Genomic DNA, 22,313 nt, shown 5'->3' on the forward strand with positions numbered 1-22,313 from the left:
TGGGGTATGGGTGGATGTAGGTGGAGAGAGCAAACTCTGTCCCAGGGATCTCAGTGCTGTGGATTCTGGTGTTGTAGACCGCCTCGATCACTGTGCTCATGTCTTGGTAGGCCATATGAATGGGGAAACCAGTCACCTAAAAACACACAGTTAATCAGTGTTTCCCCTATAGTTTATTTGTATCTTTCTGCCGAGATGTGCTTGAAAGAACAGCGGGACAAATTACAACATTTATTTGTAGTAAGTAGCATTTTATGCATCGTCATTTGGTATTATTTCAATTATGTAAATGATGGGCAACCCCATGCCTTTTCATATTTATTGAAAGGCGCTATTCTTTATCAGTTGGGCTACAGGTTATGCTTTTAAAGGGAAAATTATATTTCAGATGGTGTCAATACAATTTTGATTCATTTTGGAGTAGAATATCCTAAAGTGACCTTCTCCCACTACCTTTGCCACCGCTGCTGAAATAAATTATAGGGGAGTTAAAACATTAAAACATTTTTTTTTAATCTTCCCTTTTCTATCATTTCTTTGGGGGTGATATCATACCCAATAATGGTCACTGTTATTAGTCATGTAGCAAGTCTTACAACAGTATACACCTATTTTTATTCTGAAGGCCTGTGTTTTCTATCAAATTTAAGGACAATCTCAAACATCAAACCCTCCCCATTGTACGAGAGCAGGGTTGTTCATCAGGACACACAACAGAATATTAAGTAAGCTTTTTATTGGACCAGTCCAGGTAGTCCCTTCCTGTTTCAATCCATTTGGTCCATAAATACTATCCACTGATTCCCCTTTTCATATTAAAGAGGGTTACGGGTAGGCCTATTTCACCTTGTAATCCTTCATGGTGTCCAGCAGCCTGTCTATCTCTATCGCTATTGTGTCAGAGGCTGGGTTCCTCTCAAGCTTCTGCATGACCTCCGAGAGCATGGCTGCACAGCGGGGGCTCCAGCGTGTCGGGTGGGGGCTTCTCCAGTCCATCACACAACTTTTCAGTTTCATCTCCAGCCTGTGTTGAAGAATGAAATTCATGGATGGGACAGACAAGACCATAAATGAAATTGTCCTGCATTTCGCTCTAAGATAAAAGCAATGCATAGCCTTAAATATAGAATCCACATTAACATACCTTCTTTGAAGGTGATTGACCAGCTCTATTTGAGGGGGACGGTATTTAATTTCTGTTGGCTGTAAAATTTGACAGTTAGCATTGAGCCGTTTTTAATTTACTGTACATAGTTGACTCGCGTTATGTTGACCCAATATAAGTAATAAGTTGTGTTCTTCAAATATGACCTACTTTCAAATATTTCACTGTCACTAATTCTCAATGAGGGAAAAACCTACGGCTCTTATGTTTGGAACCGTATCTTACATTTTACGTCTCGTCTTTTTTAACACTACAGAAGCAAAAAAAAAACTAGGTTAGAAATACCGTTGAGGATGAGTCCGAGTTGAATCCTTTGGGGAGTAAGGGTTTCCATGTGGCGTTATTTGATACGTCAAAAGTGATGGGCATCTTTCTTGTTGGTTGGAGATGGAACCACACCTGAGAGACACCCAGTCAGATCAAGCACATGACATTTATAATCAATGGACACGTCACCTAAAAACTTTTTAAGATCTAGTCAAGATAGCGGCTGAAGACGACGATCCCTTTCAGCAGTTTTCGAGCACCACACAGCTGGTGAACAAGACTTGCATAGATGGTATAATGATGTCGCTGCATCAATCACCGACAGTGATTTTATTTATAGGTCACAACACAGTCTCGTGATACTAACAAATAAAATAACTGGTAGAACACAGTGTCACCACAATAGCATAGTAAACAGCATGGGCAGGGACAAAGAACAGCAGTTGGGAAGTGGACTTTGGGACGGAGTTATTGACTTGCCATCTGTTTTGACTAAACTCGCGTACACAAAATTCTGAGTGGATGACATAAATTTAACACACTGAGGGGTATCCATGTTCATGGACTCCACGCTTACATTTTCACCATTGACCAGACAGTCGACAGTCTTTAGAGGACAGAAGGAGTCGTATGACTGGTAGTGCTTCCCATCTCTGGGGTTCCACAACACAAACCAAGTGTTCTCTTGAGTAAGGACATAGGCGGTCTCTCCCTGGAAAAAAAAACAAAACATGAATGCTACTGTGTTGCCCTCAACGAATACAATTAAATACACTGCACTAAAGGTGTAGTCTATTTTCTCAGCTGACTCGCAAATACATTGATTTGGATGGGAGTGCATTGTTGTTTTATGTATACAGTGCTTTCAGAAAGTATTCACACCCCTTGACTTTTTCCACATTTTGCCGTATTACAGCCTGAATTTTAAATGGATTAAATTGAGATGGGTCACTGGCCTAAACATACAATACCCCATAATGTCAAAGTGGAATTATGTTGTTAGACAAATGAATTAGATATGAAAAGCTGAAATGTCTTGAGTCTTAGTATTCAACTTGTTACGGCAAGCCTAAATACGTTCAGGCGTAAAAATGTGCCTGGGCAACCCCATGTTTCATCAGCCCATTTATTTAAAGCCGCTATGCTGCATTAGTTGGTCTTCAGGTTATTTCCCTGTTATATTTCAGATGTCAGCATAATTGTATTTTCATTTATTTAGGAGTAGAATGTCCTTTTGAAAAAGTTACCAGAAGTGACCTCAGTCACCTTCTCCCTCTACCTTTTGCCACAGCTGCTAAAAAAACAAAAATCATAGGGCAAACACGGTTTTGTTTGTCTTCTAGTGGAAACATTACACCCTCCCCATTGTACGAGAGCAGGATTGTGTTCATCAGGGCACACAACAGAAAATGTATTAAACAAGTCACATATGTTGCATGGACTCTCACTGTGTGTTTAACATGATTTCTGAATGACTACATCCTCTCTGTACCCCACACATACAGTTAACTGTAAGGTCTCTCAGTCGAGCAGTGAGTTTCAAACACAGATTCAACCACAAAGAGAAGGGAGCTTTTCCAATGCCTCGCAAAGAAGGGTACCTATTGGTAGAAATAATAAAAAGCAGACATCGAATATCTCTGAGCATGGTGAAGTTATTCATTACACTTCGGATAGTCTATCAATACACCCAGTCACTACACAGATACAGGTGTCTTTCCTAACTCAGTTGCCTGAGAGGAAGGAAACCGCTCAGGGATTTCACCATGAGGCGAAGGGTGACATTAAAACAGTTGGAGTTTAATGGCTGTGATAGGAGAACTGGGGATTGATCAAAAACATTGTAATTACTGCACAACACTAACCTAAATGACAGAGTGAAAAGAAGGAAGCCTGTACAGAATAAAACATATTCCAAAACATGCATCCTGTTTGCAATAAGGGCCTAAAGTGAAACTTACACAACACATCCCTGAGTACCTCTCTTCATATTTTCAAGCATGGTGGTAGTTGTATCATGTTCTGGGTATCCTTGTCATCGGCAAGGATGAGGTACTGCAGTTTTTTAGGATAAAAATAAACTGAATAGAGCTAAGCTCAGGCAAAATCCTAGAGGAAAACCTGGTTCAGTCTGCTTTCCAACAGACACTGGGAGACAAAATCAACTTTCAGCAGGACAATAACCTAAAACACAAGCCCAAATATACACTGGAGTTGCTAACCAAGACGACATGAAATGTTCCCGAGTGGCCTAGTTACAGTTTTGACTTAAATCGGCTTGAAAATCTATGGCAAAACTTAAATGGCCGTCTAGCAATGATCAACAACCAACTTGACAGAGCTTGAATAATTGTTTTCATAATAATGTGCAAATATTGTACAATCCAGGTGTACAAAGCTCTTAGAGACTTACCCAGAAAGACTCACCACTTTAATTGCTGCCAAAGGTGATTCTAACATGTATTGACTCAGGGAGTTGAATACTTATATAATCAATATACAGTGGGGCAAAAAAAGTATTTAGTCAGCCACTAATTGTGCAAGTTCTCCCACTTAAAAAGATGAGAGGCCTGTAATTTTCATCACTTCAACTATGATAGACAAAATGAGAAAAAAATCCAGAAAATCACATTGTAGGATTTTTTATGAATTTATTTGCAAATTATGGTGGAAAATAAGTATTTGGTCACCTACAAACATGCAAGATTTCTGGCTCTCACAGACCTGTAACTTCTTTAAGAGGCTCCTCTGTCCTCCACTCATTACCTGTATTAATTGCAAGAGCTGTCAAAGGACACCAGAAACAAAATTGTAGACCTGCACCAGGCTGGGAAGACTGAATCTGCAATAGGTAAGCAGCTTGGTTTGAAGAAATCAACTGTGGGAGCAATTATTAGGAAATGGAAGACATACAAGACCACTGATAATCTCCCTCGATCTGGGGCTCCACGCAAGATCTCACCCCATGGGGTCAAAATGATCACAAGAACGGTGAGCAAAAATCCCAGAACCACAAGGGGGGACCTAGTGAATGACCTGCAGAGAGCTGGGACCAAAGTAACAAAGCCTACCATCAGTAACACACTACGCCGCCAGGGACTCAAATCCTGCAGTGCCAGACGTGTCCCCTTGCTTAAGCCAGTACATGTCCAGGCCCGTCTGAAGTTTGCTAGAGAGCATTTGGATGATCCAGAAGAAGATTGGGAGAATGTCAGATGAAACCAAAATATAACATTTTGGTAAAAACTCAACTCGTTGTGTTTGGAGGACAAAGAATGCTGAGTTGCATCCAAAGAACACCATACCTACTGTGAAGCATGGGGGTGGAAACATCATGCTTTTGGGCTGTTTTTCTGCAAAGGGACCAGGACGACTGATCCGTGTAAATGAAAGAATGAATGGGGCCATGTATCGTGAGATTTTGAGTGAAAACCTCTTTCCATCAGCAAGGGCATTGAAAATGAAACGTGGCTGGGTCTTTCAGCATGACAATGATCCCAAACACACCGCCCGGGCAACGAAGGAGTAGCTTCGTAAGAAGCATTTCAAGGTCCTGGAGTGGCCTAGCCAGTCTCCAGATCTCAACCCCATAGAAAATCTTTGGAGGGAGTTGTAAGTCCATGTTGCCCAGCAACAGCCCCAAAACATCACTGCTCTAGAGGAGATCTGCATGGAGGAATGGGCCAAAATACGAGCAACAGTGTGTGAAAACCTTGTGAAGACTTACAGAAAACGTTTGACCTCTGTCATTGCGAACAAAGGGTATATAACAAAGTATTGAGATAAACTTTTGCTATTGACCAAATACTTATTTCCCACCATAATTTGCAAATAAATTCATAAAAAATTCTACAATGTGATTTTCTGGATTTTTTCTCTCTCATTTTGTCTGTCATAGTTGAAGTGTACCTATGATGAAAATTACAGGCCTCTCTCATCTTTTTAAGTGGGAGAACTTGCACAATTGGTGGCTGACTAAATACTTTTTTGCCCCACTGTATATTAGTGTTTTATTTTTCATGTTTTATATTTTATACACATTTTTTCTATTTTTCTTCCACCTTGACATTATAGATTATTTTGTGTCGATTATTGACAACAAAAAAAACGACAAATATATTTTAATCCCACCTTGTAACACAACAAAATGTCAAGGCGTGTGAATACTTTCTGAAGGCAATGTACATTAAACAGCACATGTCAATTGTTACCTCTACGACAGATGTTCCCAGGAGAAGCCACCCATTTACCGTCAGGTCATGAAAGAAGTTGCACAGCAGAACTGCCAAACTGATATGGTTTCCCATAGCCAGCTCCAAGCATTGCTATTGTGTATAGCAAAGGTGTGCAATAAAGAATGAGAAAGGCACCACTGGGTTAACAACAAGCTGATCAAACTATGTTGATAATTATTGGTATTTTTCTTTGTATTTAATATCTGCTGAACATAAGTGAAGTTTTAAGTCTTGTTCAGTCTACAACATGGTCTGTTTTGTTTACCTCTGAGGTGAGCCACATGTCCCCACTGTCACCAACGTCCGATGGGAAGGACAAGGTGGGAATCAGGGACACAAAAGCTGCCACCCTCTCCTGGGTTACACAGAGCAAAACATTTTTAAGAGCACAACATAGTAATCAAATAAAGGGCAACTCCACCTCTTTTCAACCTTATTTTCATTATCTCCAGCACAATACCAGTGTCAACATATGTGAAAACGGTGCAATTCAGTTTTTTTTATAAAATAAATATACATTTAAAAAGTTCTACCCGATGACATCAAATGTTAAAACATTTTCAAACACTATGAGATTTGCGGTGATGTGGGGAGCAACAAAATACCCTCCCTTGGGCTAGAAACTCGTTGCAGGTTTTGAAAATCACAATTTAAAAAACACTTTTTATCTATCCATCCTTTGTCACAGAGAAGCATTTTTTTAGGCCCTTTATTCTTAACTTTTTAACCACAGATCATAGAAACACGCTGTTTTCACATCTGTAGACACTGGTTTGGTGCTGGAGATGATGAATATGAGGTTGAAAAGTGGCGGAATTGCCCTTTAATGCATATAAACAAATGAACTGAGTTCCAACCAAAAAACTCAAAATAAGTCAAACTTCCAAAGAATGAATACAACTGTGCTACAATTATGATTCCATGTTGTTTATATTTCAGACATCAACCTTATGGGTTGAATCATTCTAATGATTGTGATGTTATGGTAAGACCTGGGTTCAAATACTATTTGAAATTATTTGAAATACTTTCACTAGGTTTGATTGAGTTTTTCTATCAAAGTGAGAAAAAAAAATATATATATATTTTTTTAAATCTGCCCATCTGGCTCTCCAGGCAGACTAAAGCAAACACTCAGTGTTTTGAAAGGTTTCAAATAGTACTTGAACCCAGATCTAGTTATGTTGGAGCCTTACGAGAACAGACATGCTATTGTCGGGAGTGTCCAGTACAACTTCCTGTGGAGGAGGAAGTGGCTTGAAGAACCGGTGTGCCAGGACAAGCCTCCCCTCACTATTTATCACTGTGGTTATGACTCGCTTCTTCACCCGGCCTGCCGCCATCTTACACTGCTTCTCATACTCATAGGTCAAGTTCAGCAAGTCCTCATCCTCGTCTGTGGAAAACTACACGGAGACGGATACAAACACAGAATTCTGTAGGAGCAGCAGCAGTGCATGGAAAAGGGTGACTTATCATTTAGGCTAAGCAATACAAATTGGACTGATACTCACCAGCCAAAGGGGCTTCTGGTCACCATACTGAATGTGAAAGGGGAAAATAGTACATTTCCATGGATGTGTGTTCTGATGCAGTTGTACAGTTGGTTATCAATCACAGTAGTCATGACATTAAACATAAGCACTTTAAAAGAATGGATGCTGATGAATGAGTATTCATATTCCATATCTTATCGATCGATATCTTCCACAGCAAACGTCTGAATCAAATAACAGTTTAAGTAGTTTTTTAGTTGAAGGCAAAGAGGTTTTTAGAACATAGTACCTCTTTAAAATGAAACAGTATTAAACATGAACATGATTTGCCTTTGCTGTCTGGTCATCACTCAGAGAGATGGCTGGATCCAAAGTGATGAAGACATTCATGAAACTGGTATCTCTTCTCGCGGGTATCTCTACGCCCTGGTCATTGACCATGTCTTCCCCTGTCCACATGTAGCCCAGTAGGGTCGGTGGGGTACAGATGGTCAGTTTCTCATACACCTATCAAAGAGTTGACTCTTAGATAAAAAGGTTCCAAAAGGATTCTTGGCAGAGGGATAGGCTTCAACCAAGAAACGTTTTCATCTGAAGAACCCTTTATTTTAAATAGTGCCTGAGCATTACTCTTTACCTCAGCGTTTAAACTTTTAGTAATCGGATAAGGTAGGTGTTAGAATGTTTGAAATTGTACCTATATAGGAATATTTGTGCATGTATCTTGTACCTTTAATCATTTTACATATACAACACTGGCATAGTTGATGTCTTTGGAAAACAGAAAGGAAAATGCCGCACACTGCCGCTCATGCTCCCAGGTGATAACAGTTCGACCCTTAGGTCTTCATCAGGCATCCATATCCCAGGTGGGGGTGGAAGGTCCTATATATAGGGGCAGTACTTAGTGACATCACTTCCTGAAACACGAGGTACATTTTTCTTTTCTTTTTTTTCTTTAAAAAAAATATCCCACACTTATGGTTTTTAAAACACCTCCAAACATGAGAGATATTGTGGTTAAATCTTATTACCCACCAGAGAAAAGGGAAACTTTTTTGGACAAGGTTCCAGAGGGTAATTACAAATATGGCTAATGTACTCAATGCAGCTTTACGTACAAATGTAACTCATTTACCCACCCCGCACAGGACAAAGATTTAAGATCAAGGGCTTCATTACCTGCATGTCCACCAATGTTATTTACATGTTGACATTTCCTTGTGGTCTGTCCTACATAGGGAAAACCCATAGAAGCCTTAAAACACAGATCAGTGACCACCGCAGCAATATACAAAACAAGTGAGACAAAAAATCCAGTGGCTGCTCATTTTGTACAAGCTGGACATCCTAATAGTTCTCTGAGACACATTGGAATAGAAATGGTCAAGATGTCACGCAGGGGAGGGGACATCGAGAGGAAACTTCTTCAAAGGGAATCTTTCTGGATCCACAGGCTGAACACACTGTCTCCTCTTGGCCTTAACGAGGAGTTTGACTGGAAACTGTTTTTTATAGTTTCAATAAGTCTGAATTGTGTTTTTAAAAATCCTAATTGAATATTGTATGTATTTTACTATAAATATTGATCACATTCTATGTGTATGATCATATGAATTTGATACATTGAATGTAATATTGTGAAACTATGTTATACATTTTTTACCTCCTGTTTCAGGAAGTGATGTCACTGAGTACTGCCCCTATATATAGGACCTTCCACCCCCAACTGGGATATGGATGCCTGATGAAGAGCTAAGGGTCGAACCGTTGTAAATAAATATCACCTGGGAGCATGAGCAGCAGTGTGCAGCGTTTTCCTTTCTGTTTTCCATGAGTTTGCCTACAACTCTAACATCTGTGGAAAGTACCTGGATGTGCGTATGTTCTTCAGTTTTTATAGTTGATATCTTTGCCATGATTTCTGTCTTCTGTGATTTATTCATTTACATGTTTTACATTTTTGGTTACTACATGATTCCATATGTGTTATTTCATAGTTTTGATGTCTTCTATTGTCATAAAGAATGTAATAGTAAAGCTGGTGGAACCATTCGTAGAAGGTTCTAGTAAGAACCATTCAAAGATAAAAGGGTTCTTGGTAGAACCACTTATAAAGGGTTCTAGGAAAATCCCTCCATGGAGGGTTCTAAGTAGAACCATTTACAGAGGGCTCTATGAAGTACCCTTCATAGAGGGTTCTGGGTAGAACCCTCTGCAAAGGATTCTACCTAGCACCAAAAAGGGTTCCCATATGGAGACAAGCCGAAGAACCCTATATGGTTCTACTTAGCACCTCTTTTCTACGATCGCAGAGAAGACAATCTTAAGAGTGTTAATTGTCTACAAGGCAACCGAACATACAAAGACATGTAAGCAACCACAGCAACTCCCCGACATTACTAGGCCAAGTTGGACAAAGCCGACAGGCTTTAAATCCTTTTATCCGACTTTGTGCACCACCTGAACGTGTGTGCGCTCGTAGAGCCGTACCTTGGATTGCTGCAGCAGAGATCTGAAGGGTAAGGTGACCGAGCCCAGCCACTGTCTGCCAGAGAACACCTGGCTTCCACAGCCTCTCAGAGAACTGCTCTGGGTTTCACACAGGTGAGATAAAAGATGAAAGAAAAAAAAAGAGAGTAAGGGAGGGATGGCGATGGGACAGACAGAATGTTGACTTCCAGTTCACCCTGCGATTTGAAGTGGCCTTTGAATAGTGCTTGTACTTTCATGGTTGAGGCTTGCAGTACCTCAATGACTTGAAAGGACATCTCATCAAACACATTGATGACAATGTCGTCTTGTACTTTGGAAAGGCCCGCGTGGCTATAATCACCCCCTAAGGATCTGAGAGAACATTACATTTGACATCTATGAAATGTGATTTTGTTAGCACGGACAGTACAGTCACATGTGTAAGGATGCACAGTGTTGACTTGTGGAGCCAGTTGGAGATGGAATGAACAGTGAATTAGGAGAGTAGCGGGTGTCATACTTAAACTCCAGGGTGAACTCTTCCCTCCAACATGGGTTGGGTCCCTGCTCTACGCTGCTCTCATATGTTGTCTCCTGAAACCTAACCTCCACGAAGGGCTGAACCTGAGGCTGGCACAACCATGGGACAAAACTCAACCTACTGTACCTGTTATGCACCGACGTAACCACATTGTTATATACAGTACGTCATGGCAACGGCCTATACGGCAACAAACAAAAAGCTATCAAGGAAAATGAGCTCATGTTCGTAGTCCAGTAGTATCTGACTGTCAATCGTGCAATTTGAATTCTGTTTCAATATTCTATATACGGCGATCACGTCTCTGTCTGTGATATTTTAGCACCAAATATGTGCTACCTCTACCATTTTACCTGTAGGACAGCCTTTTCTGAGCTGCTTTTCATGTGGTGTCTGCTGCTGCTCGACAGACCACAGCAGGAGCCTCTTGCCTGGATCTCCCTTGAAGGTACACAAAAACACAACTCATTAGATCTGCTTCCACACAGATGGAACTGCGTTGTCATGGAAATAGAAAGTGGTGTCTATTTTTTAATGGTGTTCTCTATGAGCGTGGTTGTCAAGTGGGGGAGGTGATTCAGTCAAAAGGTTTTCATCTTTGCTAGAATTGGATAAGAGGACCATTGCATCACGCATTGTACAGTACAGTAAGAATTCTATTAGGATAGCTGCAGGCATGAGAAGCTGAAGTATCTGCCAATGTGGGGTTGTTAAGGCAAGTTGCCAACTGTATTGTAGATATAGCGAATATGTTCAGCTAATAGTACAAGTAGTATTGGGTTGGGTGTACTGTAAAGTGATGATAGTAGAAGTAGAGGTATTTGCTATAGGAATGGCATAGGTTTTACGTTAGAAGCTGTAGTAGTTGTAAAAGTAGTAGGATGGGTAGAACTTGGATCAATACTTGAGGAAAGCCTCCCGGCGAACAGGCAGGCCCTGGGCATTGTTGATGGCAACATGGACCCTCAGGTCCCCGTCTGAGAGGGAGCAGGTAGGAATGATCTTCCTCTTCACGCGCTGAGGCTGGAGAGGTCGCTTAAGTCTGAACACGTCCCAGTTGAACTCCCTGATGGGGTGGAGAGTGTTAGCCTGGAATTCAAATGGATATGCTCCATTTCAATGGTGAAACAAAGCATATCAGTTTGGATTCCAGGCTAGGACGCTAGAAGTGTCAGAGGAAAACATAGAGACGTATCATCGTGTAGCCTGGCGGTAGGTAGCCTAGAGGTTAGAGCGTTGTGCCAGTAACCCGAAAGGTCCCAGAACTGACAATGTGTAAAAATCTGTCGTTGTGCCTTTGAGTAAGGTACTTAATCCGTATTGCTCCAGGGTTGCTGTTGAATGCCAGACCCTGGCTGTGAAGACCCCGCTTTCCAAGGGTGTCTCGGGGAGAATGGGATACGCAAAAAAACACATTGAAATAGAACAAATATACGCACCCACTAAATGATTATCATTATGACTGAAATTTCGCAGAGGCCTCAAAAGCTAAAAATACTTTTAGATTTCTTTATGACATATGGTTTATGGGCTGTACAGCAACACCATTTGTATGTGGAGAAGTGTTAAGGAGAAAATTAGTCTTGACACTCACATCACTGTATCTGCCTCGTGGTACTCAGTGACTATATCAGAGAACTTGTACTTCCTCTTGATGTTCAACAGTTTTTCTCTTGCCAAATTCAGCGCCTAAAATAACAGTTACAGCTCACATGACAATTGAAAATGACATGTCAGTATTGCTACTCGTTCGCACATGTTCATATATCAAACGGATCATATGAGTAAGCTGTGAACACAGACATACGCGATAAAATGCAATCTGACTCCAGATGACAGAATCTAGGGACGGAAGAAGAGTACCTTTTGGATGTAGTGGATAGAGCGTGCTCTCTGCATTGTGATAGGGTCTTCATCCATAAGGGACAGACTTGGGAATGCACCATAATCCTGGGAAACAACAAAGCAACAAAAGTCCACTTTTGTTAAAAACAATTCACCCACAAAGTTATTGCAGGACGAGAGTAAAGTATGTACCTGTATGTAACTATATATGAAACAAATCCAAAACGTTGCAGAATATAGGGATGAGGAAGTAGTCTACTTCAGATTTGTTTATGCTGTGTATAGCCAAACATTGGCATGACTATGACCATGCTGGAGGAATTGGCAAGACAGCACAAACTAATCTGGAACCAGGCTATATGAGAAGGGCATTACAGCGAACATTGCTTCAGTAATGTCTCTGTCGTGGAGAGGGATGGGTTTGGAGGGGCTGACGTCCACAGCATGAGAGCTCCGCAGCTGCAGGAGACCAAAGCGACTGGACTTCTCCAGCTGTTCCTCAGTGGTGAAGTCAAACTCCTCCTCCAGGGCATGCAGGCGGAAGTGACCCGTGGCTCGGTCTCTCTGCTCACAGGCCTCCTATTGGTCAAACAATATGAAACGCTACTTCAAACGTCCACTTCAAACCAAGTGCTCCGGGCAAGCTTTCATGTTTCAGCCCTCTAGCTGTTTCCTGATTCGAATCCATGGCAACCACGGAGTGTTTTGTATCAACAACACATCCTTGGGTTTATTTTAGTAGAATACAAGTGGAGGTTCTGAGTCTACGGTGTTAACACTCACCCTAAGGAGTTCTGTGAGTTCTGTGTTAGAAGGGTGGTTGGGGTCAAACTGAAGGTCCCTGATCCATTCAAGTCTACTTGCATTGGGACCGCTGGCCATGGGTCTACAGGCAATGTAACATGGTTAGTGTTTCTATTGCAAGACAGCATAAAGAAAAGCCTTCAACTCACAAGGTAACAGACAAACAGAGGTGTGTGTGTGTGTGTGTGTGTGTGTGTGTGTGTGTGTGTGTGTGTGTGTGTGTGTGTGTGCGTGCGTGTGTGTGTGTGTGCGTGCGTGCGTGCGTGCGTGTGTGTGTGTGTGCGTGTGTGAAGACGGCCAACCTTGTGGAAGTCAGTCAGGTGTTGTTCAGACTCACCTGGTTGAGCTGGGTCTGTGTGGTGGGGCAGTGGGCGCCATGGGAAAGCCACTCTCATCCACAGCCCAGGAGACAACATACAGCAGCCTCCCAGAGGTCATGAGGCACTCCTCAGCATCCTCCTTCTCTAGTTTGAATGGGACATCTAAAAAGACCATTGTTTTGTCACTAAAGACCTGGGTTGACATTATCCTTAAACAACAACAACAAAAACACATAGTGAGCTAAATTACCATAACTTTTTAAATAGACTTTCACAGGATAGCGCATCACTAAATATCAAGGGCAAAATTGGGGTGTAGATATTGGGGGTGACGAACAGTAGAGAGTTTTTAACAAAACATTTTATATGCAATTCCTGCAATTCACTTATTATCTATGAGGGAGTATTTTGAGGGGTATATGGTTGGGTATTTTGAAAACACAGTATAAGTGGAAGGATAAGTGAAAAGCCAGGTAATTTCCTGCAATTCTACACATTTTACCATGGGGCAGAGAAAAATGTTCTGTTTTATAGCTCATCACATGCTATTTTTCACATTTTGCAATGAGAATGCTAATTTCCTGCTACTCTACACAGTTTGCCATGAGGCTGAGATAAATTTAAAAAATGAATATTCAGTTAAATCATACCCAAATAATGTTGTTAACAAAATTATACTTGTATTTGTGGCCAAAGCATAAATTGGAGAGAAAAGTCTACTCGAGTGAATATTTTTAATGACCGGTATACGCCCACATCATTCTGTTGTTGGGGTACGCCCACACCATTCCAACACAGAAAATGCTTTTTCACAAACTTAATTACCCTTTTTTGTAAGGAACTATTTCAGTCATGTATTAATTATAGGTGATATTATCATATATATATTATATTATCATATATATCATAATTAATTATAGGTCATATTTCATAGAAATCTCGAAACACTGAACAGCTACTTTAAAGGTTGACTTTGGGCAAAAACTAAAAAAATAACTGATCAATGCACCATCATACCAGGTAATTTAATGAAAACAAACAAAAATTGATAAATAAGATATTTGGTTACAGAAGTGCCATTTCTTACTGATCTCTACAGCTTCCGTCCAAAAACAAATCCTGTGAAATGGGGTCAACAAATACTGGAGGAGTTACTAGCTAACGAACTAGCTACGTTGGTCGCAGCGTGCATGACCAGAATGACACATCGATGAACCACCAAAGGCAAAACCCATTTCTGTTTGAAAATTGAGAAAGACAAGTTGGACAGTTTTTCTTGATCAGAGTCAACAGTCAAAAGTAGCCACCCTTTGCCTTGATGATAGCTGTGCACACTGTTAACATTTTCTCAACTAGCTTTATGAGGAATGCTTTTCCAACAGTCTTGAAGGAGTTCCCAGATATGCTGAGCACTCGTTGGCTGCTTTTCCTTCACTCTGCGGTCCAACTCATCCCAAACCATCTCAACTGGTTGAGGTCGAATGATTGTGGAGGCCAGGTCATCTGATGCAGCACTCCTTCTTGGTCAAATAGCCCTTACACAGCCTGGAGGTGTGTTTTGTGCCATTGTCCTGTTGAAAAACAAATTATAGTCCCACTAAGCGCAAACCAGATGGGATGGCATATCGCTGCAGAATGCTGTGCCAGCCATGCTGGTTAAGTGTGCATTGAATTCTAAATAAATCACTAACAGTGTCACCAGCAAAGCATTCCCACACCATCACACCTCCTCCTCCATGCTTCACGGTGGGAACCACACATGCAGAGATCATCTGTTCACCTGCTCTGCGTCTCACAGACACGGCGGTTGGAACCAAAAATCACAAATTTGGACTCATCAGACCAAAGGACAGATTTCCACTGGTCTAATGTCCATTGATCGTGTTTCTTGGCCCAAGCAAGTCTCTTCTTCCACAAATGAACTTTTAGCAAGGCACACCTGTTAATTGAAATGCATTCCAGGTGACTACCTCATGAAGCTGGTTGAGAGAATGCCTAGAGCTCCCGAGTAGCGCAGCGGTCTAAGGCACTGCATCTCAGTGCTAGAGGCGTCACTACAGACCCTGGTTCGCTTCCAGGCTGTATCACAACCAGCCGTGATTGGGAGTCCCATAGGGCGGCGCACATTTGAGGTAGGCCGTCATGGTAAATAAGAATTTGTCCTGAACTGACTTGCCTAGTTAAAGGTTAAATAAAAATTTATAAAAGAGAGTGCAAAGCTGTTATCAAGACAAAGGGTGGCAAATCAATATATTTTGATTTGTTTAACACTTTCTTGGTTACTACATGATTCCATATGTGTTATTTCAGAGTTTTGATGTCTTCACTATTATTCTAGAATGTAGAAAATAGTAAAAATAAAGGTGTGTCCAAACCTTTGATTCATACTGTATATCGGGGTGGGTGGGGGGGCAATTTCACCAATGCTAAACACCACATCTTCCAAATAATCACATATCATAGCTACAACGTAACTCACTGCTCCCAACACCAGCGTAGTAGGCCTTGATGGCTCTGTCACTGCTGAACTCTGACCTCTCCATTGTAGCGTTGCTAGAGAGCATGTTCCTGTCTGGTATGGGCACATACATTTTGGCCACAACAGTGCTCTTTTGTTTTACTGTCTCACAAATCTGGAATTGTGAATTTACAAAACAAATCATTAACAATTTATAAAGTACTTATAAGGCCATTTAAACAAATCCTGTATAAAGTGTAGCTTAACATAAAGTGTTTTGGGAAAAATGTAAGAATATAACATATCTCAAAAGCCAAACTCGAATGAACAATATTATTTACAACAAGAGAAACATACCTCAAGCATAATGTTCTCTGGGCTGTGTACAATCTGCATGTTGAACATCTGTTGAATTTGAACTCTGAAGTCACTGTTGTCGAACATGGATGGCTCGGAGGTAGACACATGCTTCCCATTATAGAATATGTTCACTGATACTTTGTGGTTGGCCAGTTCATATCTTCTAACCTTCTCATCACTGTAAAAAGAAATAAAATATGAACCAATTGAATGCATTGATAGCATCAAAATACATGATCATATATCAGTCGGTGCCAAAGTAAGTGCCATCATGTCCACTCTCAACCGGATGGATAGTCTTAAAAACATACATTTCCAATGAACCAATAAACAACAACTAGCTAAAAATCATTCTGCTTCTGAAGAGAATCTTACGGTGGACAGCTAGAGGTTGGAGTGACCACCCCACACATAGTAAGAACAGGAACTAGATCTAACTGATCTGCCTTCTGCTTGACAGAATCAGTAGACATCTCCTCTTCTTGTCCTGGAACTGGAGGGACGGATATCTCCTCTTTGTTATGCTCCTTCAGCTCCCTACACAGGTAGTGCTGCTTGATCGTTACGTCACCATCTGTGTAGAGCTTCGTCTGCAAAAGGATGTTTCCACCGACAACAACGCAACAAAGGTTACTACAAACAGTACGGCTATAGTTTATTAATAACAGTTATGTTAAGAGATTGTCAAGAGAGAAGACACTTGCTTTCATGTGCTCATCTGTCCCAGTTCGGTTTGTCGTGCTGTCAGTGATCCTTGCCTTCACTCTGTGAACGAGATTCGTTGCAATTAAAAAATATACATTGCAATGCTTTCTAAACACTCCCTGGTTACAACCATAGAGTTGGATAGAGGCCAGACTTGACGCAAAGATTTCTTTGTATCATGGGAAGTGCCACTGAGGGCCATTCACCATATTGAAGTAGTCAAATGGATATAACTTGCTCTGGGTTGAGCAAGGTTCACAGAATTCCATCCAGGTCAGCAGGGAGGGTCAGCCAATGGATTATACTCCTGAGCAAACATTCCATAACTGCAAGTGGCAGTAAATCACCAAACTTGGCCTGATACCTGTTCAGACTATACACACTACAACACACTAGTGGTAGTATGCACCTTTCAGTTTAATAACGAACTGTCAATACACTCAAATAAGTAAAAGAAGAAATTGAAAACTTGAAAATGGATGTAGCCTTAAATGGCTCCGCCCATGCTTTCACAGAAGCAGCCATGGTAAAGACAGGAGATGCGTTTTTTTTAGTATCTCTATGGTAACAACTGCCCTATCCTAAATGTTGAACACATGAATAGCCTACTTTAAGATGATATACACTGCATGCTTTGCAATGACTTTAAAAGTCAATGTGAGGATGAAGAAATATAAATCAAATCCAAATCTGAATGTATTGGTTACATCCGATGACTCGCATTAACATTTATGACCAGAATTTGCATGTACAGCATATTTAGGTCTACTCTGTGTCAAAATAATACAAATGATGCTTACTTATGCAGCTGTAATTTCACAGTGGTGTTCACATAGCCGTTCTTGGCCCTGAGGGTTTTGATGCGCTTCCAAGCAGCAACAATGTTCCTCACCAGAGAGATGTCTGCCTGCCTCTCAATCTTCAGTGCTACATGGGTCTTTCTGCAGTGAGCGGATTCATTCAAGCAATACCTTTACAAACATAGAGGTACAGTAAAGAATCGTATTTCTTAGAACAGAAATCCCTCTCACCGTATTTGCTGTCTCAGATCCTGTAACTTTGAGCACGGAGCAGTTTCATCAGTGGTGGTCAAGGCTGTTTCTGACTTCTTCAGCCCGCTTAGCTACCAGGGGTGAGGTCCAAAAAAACATTTTAGATTAACAATATACTATGGTATGACTGCATTCCTTTCCCCAAATGATTTCAATTGTACGTTTTGTGATAGTGTTGTACCTTGTCCTGCAGAGAGGTAGTTGCACCCTTCATCTCACGGGTTTCATAATGCTCATAGAGCTCATACAGTCTCTGAGCCAACACATGCTCTGTGCTAAACAGGGGGTGATGGGTGAAATGCAGCCTGGCTAGGTTCAGGTCAAGCTGCCACAGCCCCGCACCGCCGTCTGCATTAGAGACAACAGATCCTGCACTTCGCAGTTTATCAGGCTGCGAGGGGATACGGTATTACTGACTGGCTGTAGGTGCTTCAAGCATGGTATTAATGACAGGTGGGATTAGGTCAAGTGTCTTTAAAAATGGGTATTGCATCAATGAAAAGAGGGACTTTATATGTAACAAGCCATTCCACTCGTAAGACATTACAACATTACACATTTTACATCACGCATAGTACACTCAAGGACAGACTCACCCTCATGTGCACCGTGGCCAGACAAGGAGACTGGCATGAGAATGGGAAATCTACTTTACAATGCCAATACTTCTGGATTGGGTCCGGAATAGCAATCAGGCAACCATTCTCTCCAAACCAGGACTGTCCCTGAAGGACAAGAAGTGCACAGCATCTCTGCTCACTTTTGCTTACACATGATGAAGGTCAACGTGGTACTTTGCTGATAAAATGTAGATAAAACCAGATCAAATGTAATGTGCCTTTATATCAGCAAATGTACATTTTCGTCATTTAGCTAAGCAGTATACTGTACATAGCATAAAATGTTTCATTAGAGCCGATTCCATATATTTCCTGAATGGTAAAAGGCACCATTTGATGAAATCTGAATGTAAACATGAATACTCCTCTTTCCTGTGCTCATTTTAGATATTGCGTAACACGTTGTTTCATAACCAGAATTCTAAAGAGAGCCATGAAAAGGCTGCTCATGGAAAGGCTGCTCATATGACGCAATTAAATGATTACCAATATGTATTATGTAACCCCTCTATCAATCGACCTTTACCCCCTAAACATACTGAAATAGAAAATATTGTGATTAACATGAATCAATACCTTTTCTTCCTCAATCAGCCGGTGGCCCATTTTGTTTATCATCTTCTTCGGCACTTGGGGCCTCTCACAGACATAAAACCCTTCGTCCTCCAGAAAACGAGGCTTCAAATACCTTGGTATAATCCTCCTTTGGTTTACTGTCATCCGATTGAATCAAATGACTCTCACTTTAAAATTCAATTTCCTTCACATTCAGTTCTAATCACAACAAAAGCAACAATAAGGTACTAAACATCTTTTACATCTCAAAAATGTTCATACAAAGACTATAGGTCTACGTCACCTGGTAAATCACTGGGTACAAATAAAAGGTCTGGATTTACATCCAGTGTCTCAATATCACCAGGAACAAGAGGATTATGACACTCATCCACATTCTCAATATCGATGACAGTATCTTTCCTGCTCTATCATGGAAACAAAAATAAACATGTTTCAATAAAGGCTGCATATTAATATTACGGCAGCCATTTCGTAACACAGTTACATAGGTGAAAGACAACATGTTTTAAAGGTCCAATGCAGCCGAACAAAAAAAAAATCAAATTCTTTCTGGGGAACAATTAAGTACCTTACTAACCAGGTTTCCATCCAACCGTTTTATGCGAGTAAAGTACATGTCGGCTAAAATAATGTCATGACAAGGCCTGATGGAAACCGACAATTGGTGGGTAAAACTTTCCAAATGTCAACAACAAAGAAATACACGACACGAGGTGGGATCGTTTTGTCCGTAAAATGTATTATGCGAGAAATGTCAGTGGAAGCGCTTTTATGAGCAAAAATGGATATAATTAACCATCATATCAAAGTGAACTTGGGAGTTTATGTGATGACATGTTGTGTGGTCCTCCCTGAATTACGATGAACTTCACAGGGTGGTGAAAGTGCAAGGCGATGAGCTTGATGCTCCTTTCCAATGAATAGCGAGGGTCAATTTTGTTGTTGTTGTGAGAAAACCATCAGTAGAGTTGAAAATACAATTTTTTATTAGGTACATGGGAATTTAGCCGCAAAAAGGTGTTTTAATGAGCGCTACGTCATCACGCACAGACTTTTATCCTCAACAAGTCAATTTGATGGAAAATGTGCATATTCGTTTTATACGGATTTTTAGAATATTTGCATGAAAATCTGTCGCCAATTGTATGGAAACCTAGCTCCTGTGATTGTTATCGATTCAAATGGTCAAAAAGAAACATAAATAGCTTCTTAGCAAAGAGCAATTTCTCAAGCAAGAATTTTGCTAGGACTGAGTGGCCTGAGTGTGGAGGGGAAAATGTGCTGTTATAGGCAGAGATGTTTGAAACTCTCTTTCTTATTGGTCTATTAACTATTTTGAAGCCAACTTGACACAACTATGGGAAGCATTGGAGCCAGCATGGGCCAGCATCCCTTTACTCAGTGTATATACAACTCAGGAAATCACGTTTTTGACTGCACTGGGCCTTTAATACATTTATGATCACAGCTATCTTCGTACATTTTCCACCAAATGTATATTCTTCACTATTGCTGGGCTACCTGTTGTGAAAGTGTGCCTGTGGTAGGTCCATTCTTCTCCAATTCATCAAATTTATGGCAGAAGAATCGATAGGCTTCTTCCTCTGAGCATGACTTAAAAGAAAATAGTACAAAGACAGGCCAGATTATAAGAGAAACATACTCTCTCATTTCAGTACGTATGTATCAATAGTACCACATAATGATGAAAGCCAGACCCAATACCCTGGTCAGACTTCTAGCCTACTGTATAATGCACAAATGACAAGACCTGTATTTTCCCTACCGGCTTGTCAGCTATCTTCTGAGGTTCTTTTATTCTCACTTCTCTTGCAGCATTGATTTTACTTTGAAGGATTTTTAACTAGACGAGGGAACATAAGGGTGACAAGATTAACCTGTTCACATATCGTGGTTATAGCTTTAGTGGAAATAAAGACGATCTCACCTTGTATTCCTGGAGCATGAGTCGACCTCTTTCTTGACTTCTGCTGAGCCTGATATGAGGGGGATGTTGTATCACTGTCAAATGTGGTCACCAAGCGGAGTCAGTAAACACAACACAACAACAACTATCAAATGCACAATTCTCTAAGGATTTTTTTTTTAAATGAAGCAGTATGCCAATACCCCTTTCTTGAATGTATACTCCATCTTGAACCTTTTCCTTATTCTCCTCTGTCATCCTGACAAACAAATGGATATTGTCATACAGAACTGTTTCACTATTGCCACAAGTTATAGCCAGCCACATGCCTCACCTTGAAGTTGCGCAGAAACGAGATAAAAATGTCTTAAATTAATTTTCATATCTTGTTAGGATACCGCTGGAGCAGATAGCCTAATCATAATGTTTTTACAGTCTAGTGTAGACCTGGCAGACAAATCACCATGCCATGGTCGCCATGGGATCAAATAAACATTAGATCAAATAAACGAACTACTAGAACAAACAAACAAACTCTGAGAAAAGACCAATAATACCATCATGGTGAAAGTGTAGGACAATAACACCCAATTGATAAGTACTAGCTAGCTAGTTAGACTCAGCAGATGAAAGGGGTTAGCTAGTTCTAATATTTTCTCTCAGCATAGCTAGCTAGCTACTAGTAACGTTAGCTAGTTTGCTAGCTAGCTAGGTTCCTCCCAAATGCACACTTATAGTTAGCCAGATAAAGTTAGCTAGTTAGAACTTGATAGGCTTTGCTTTAGACAGCTCCCTCACTGTAGCTAGATAGCAGCTGAGTGACCATAAATGTAGCTACTAGGTATTGTGTATGTAACACAGCTATTGTACCCAACGAAAGTCTGAGATTTCTTCGACATAATTTCACTGCTCCACTGTCATGTTAGCTAGCTGTGCCCACACGTCAGAGCGCGGTTAAATCAACGTTCAATCAACGTTCTCGTCTTTGTACGAGCTGGCAGTTTCAGCACTGGTCAGCTCCTGGTGCTGAAGCTCAGCTACGACAGACAGATTTGGCTGCTTGCTGAAACATTTGTACAAATGTAGCAAGCTGGACCCTTCAAGAATGTATCAAATGTATCTAGACCATTTAAGAGTTTTGCTTAATTAGCAGCTTCAAATATTAAACTGTGTAACTCTGAAGAAAGTTTCAAACACGTGGTGATGGAACTTTGACGTACAGTTATGTTAATAGATTCGTTTAATCAAATCTATCACCACGAGGTTTGAGTTGCACCGTTGAGTCAATGCATTGTAAACTACCTGATTGTAAAGGTTCTCTCTAGTGAGTGAAAGGTGCGTGGGCGGGCTTCTGTCAATTCAAAAGAAAGGGGGAAAGTATTTCCTGCAGGATTTTTTTTCATCTTCGTACCTTCCTTTTTAATGTTATTTTTGATTGGTCGCTGAAATGGCTTCTAACCAATC

The 22,313-nt window shown here is 40.7% G+C and overlaps 1 protein-coding gene across 3 annotated transcripts; it reads right to left on the reverse strand.

Annotated features, from left to right (window-relative positions):
- Positions 1 to 5,933: 5,933 nt before the first annotated feature.
- On the reverse strand, positions 5,934 to 21,275 carry LOC115135274 (coiled-coil and C2 domain-containing protein 2A-like). 3 transcript variants are annotated; one of them, XM_065023289.1, is made up of 25 exons: positions 21,053 to 21,275; positions 20,871 to 20,944; positions 20,709 to 20,786; positions 20,444 to 20,536; positions 19,203 to 19,326; positions 18,920 to 19,056; positions 18,320 to 18,448; positions 17,905 to 18,114; positions 17,703 to 17,794; positions 17,472 to 17,612; positions 16,671 to 16,731; positions 16,342 to 16,556; positions 15,964 to 16,144; positions 15,628 to 15,781; positions 13,166 to 13,310; positions 12,808 to 12,910; positions 12,400 to 12,603; positions 12,043 to 12,129; positions 11,774 to 11,868; positions 11,084 to 11,245; positions 10,533 to 10,620; positions 9,657 to 10,010; positions 7,182 to 7,670; positions 7,016 to 7,073; positions 5,934 to 6,022 (listed from the first exon to the last, which is right to left on the reverse strand). In XM_065023289.1, the coding sequence occupies exons 1-22, from the start codon at positions 21,174 to 21,176 to the stop codon at positions 9,996 to 9,998; spliced, it is 2,712 nt and encodes a 903-aa protein (XP_064879361.1). In that variant the 5' UTR covers positions 21,177 to 21,275; the 3' UTR covers positions 5,934 to 6,022; positions 7,016 to 7,073; positions 7,182 to 7,670; positions 9,657 to 9,995. The 3 variants fall into 3 exon arrangements, with proteins under 3 accessions (XP_064879361.1, XP_029525634.1, XP_029525635.1); XM_029669774.2 differs by lacking the exon at positions 5,934 to 6,022 and having other exon boundaries at positions 7,003 to 7,073; XM_029669775.2 differs by lacking the exons at positions 5,934 to 6,022; positions 17,472 to 17,612 and having other exon boundaries at positions 7,003 to 7,073.
- Positions 21,276 to 22,313: the final 1,038 nt, after the last annotated feature.

This window comes from Oncorhynchus nerka, linkage group LG10 (assembly GCF_034236695.1).
Source record: "Oncorhynchus nerka isolate Pitt River linkage group LG10, Oner_Uvic_2.0, whole genome shotgun sequence".
NCBI classification, from domain to species: domain Eukaryota; kingdom Metazoa; phylum Chordata; class Actinopteri; order Salmoniformes; family Salmonidae; genus Oncorhynchus; species Oncorhynchus nerka.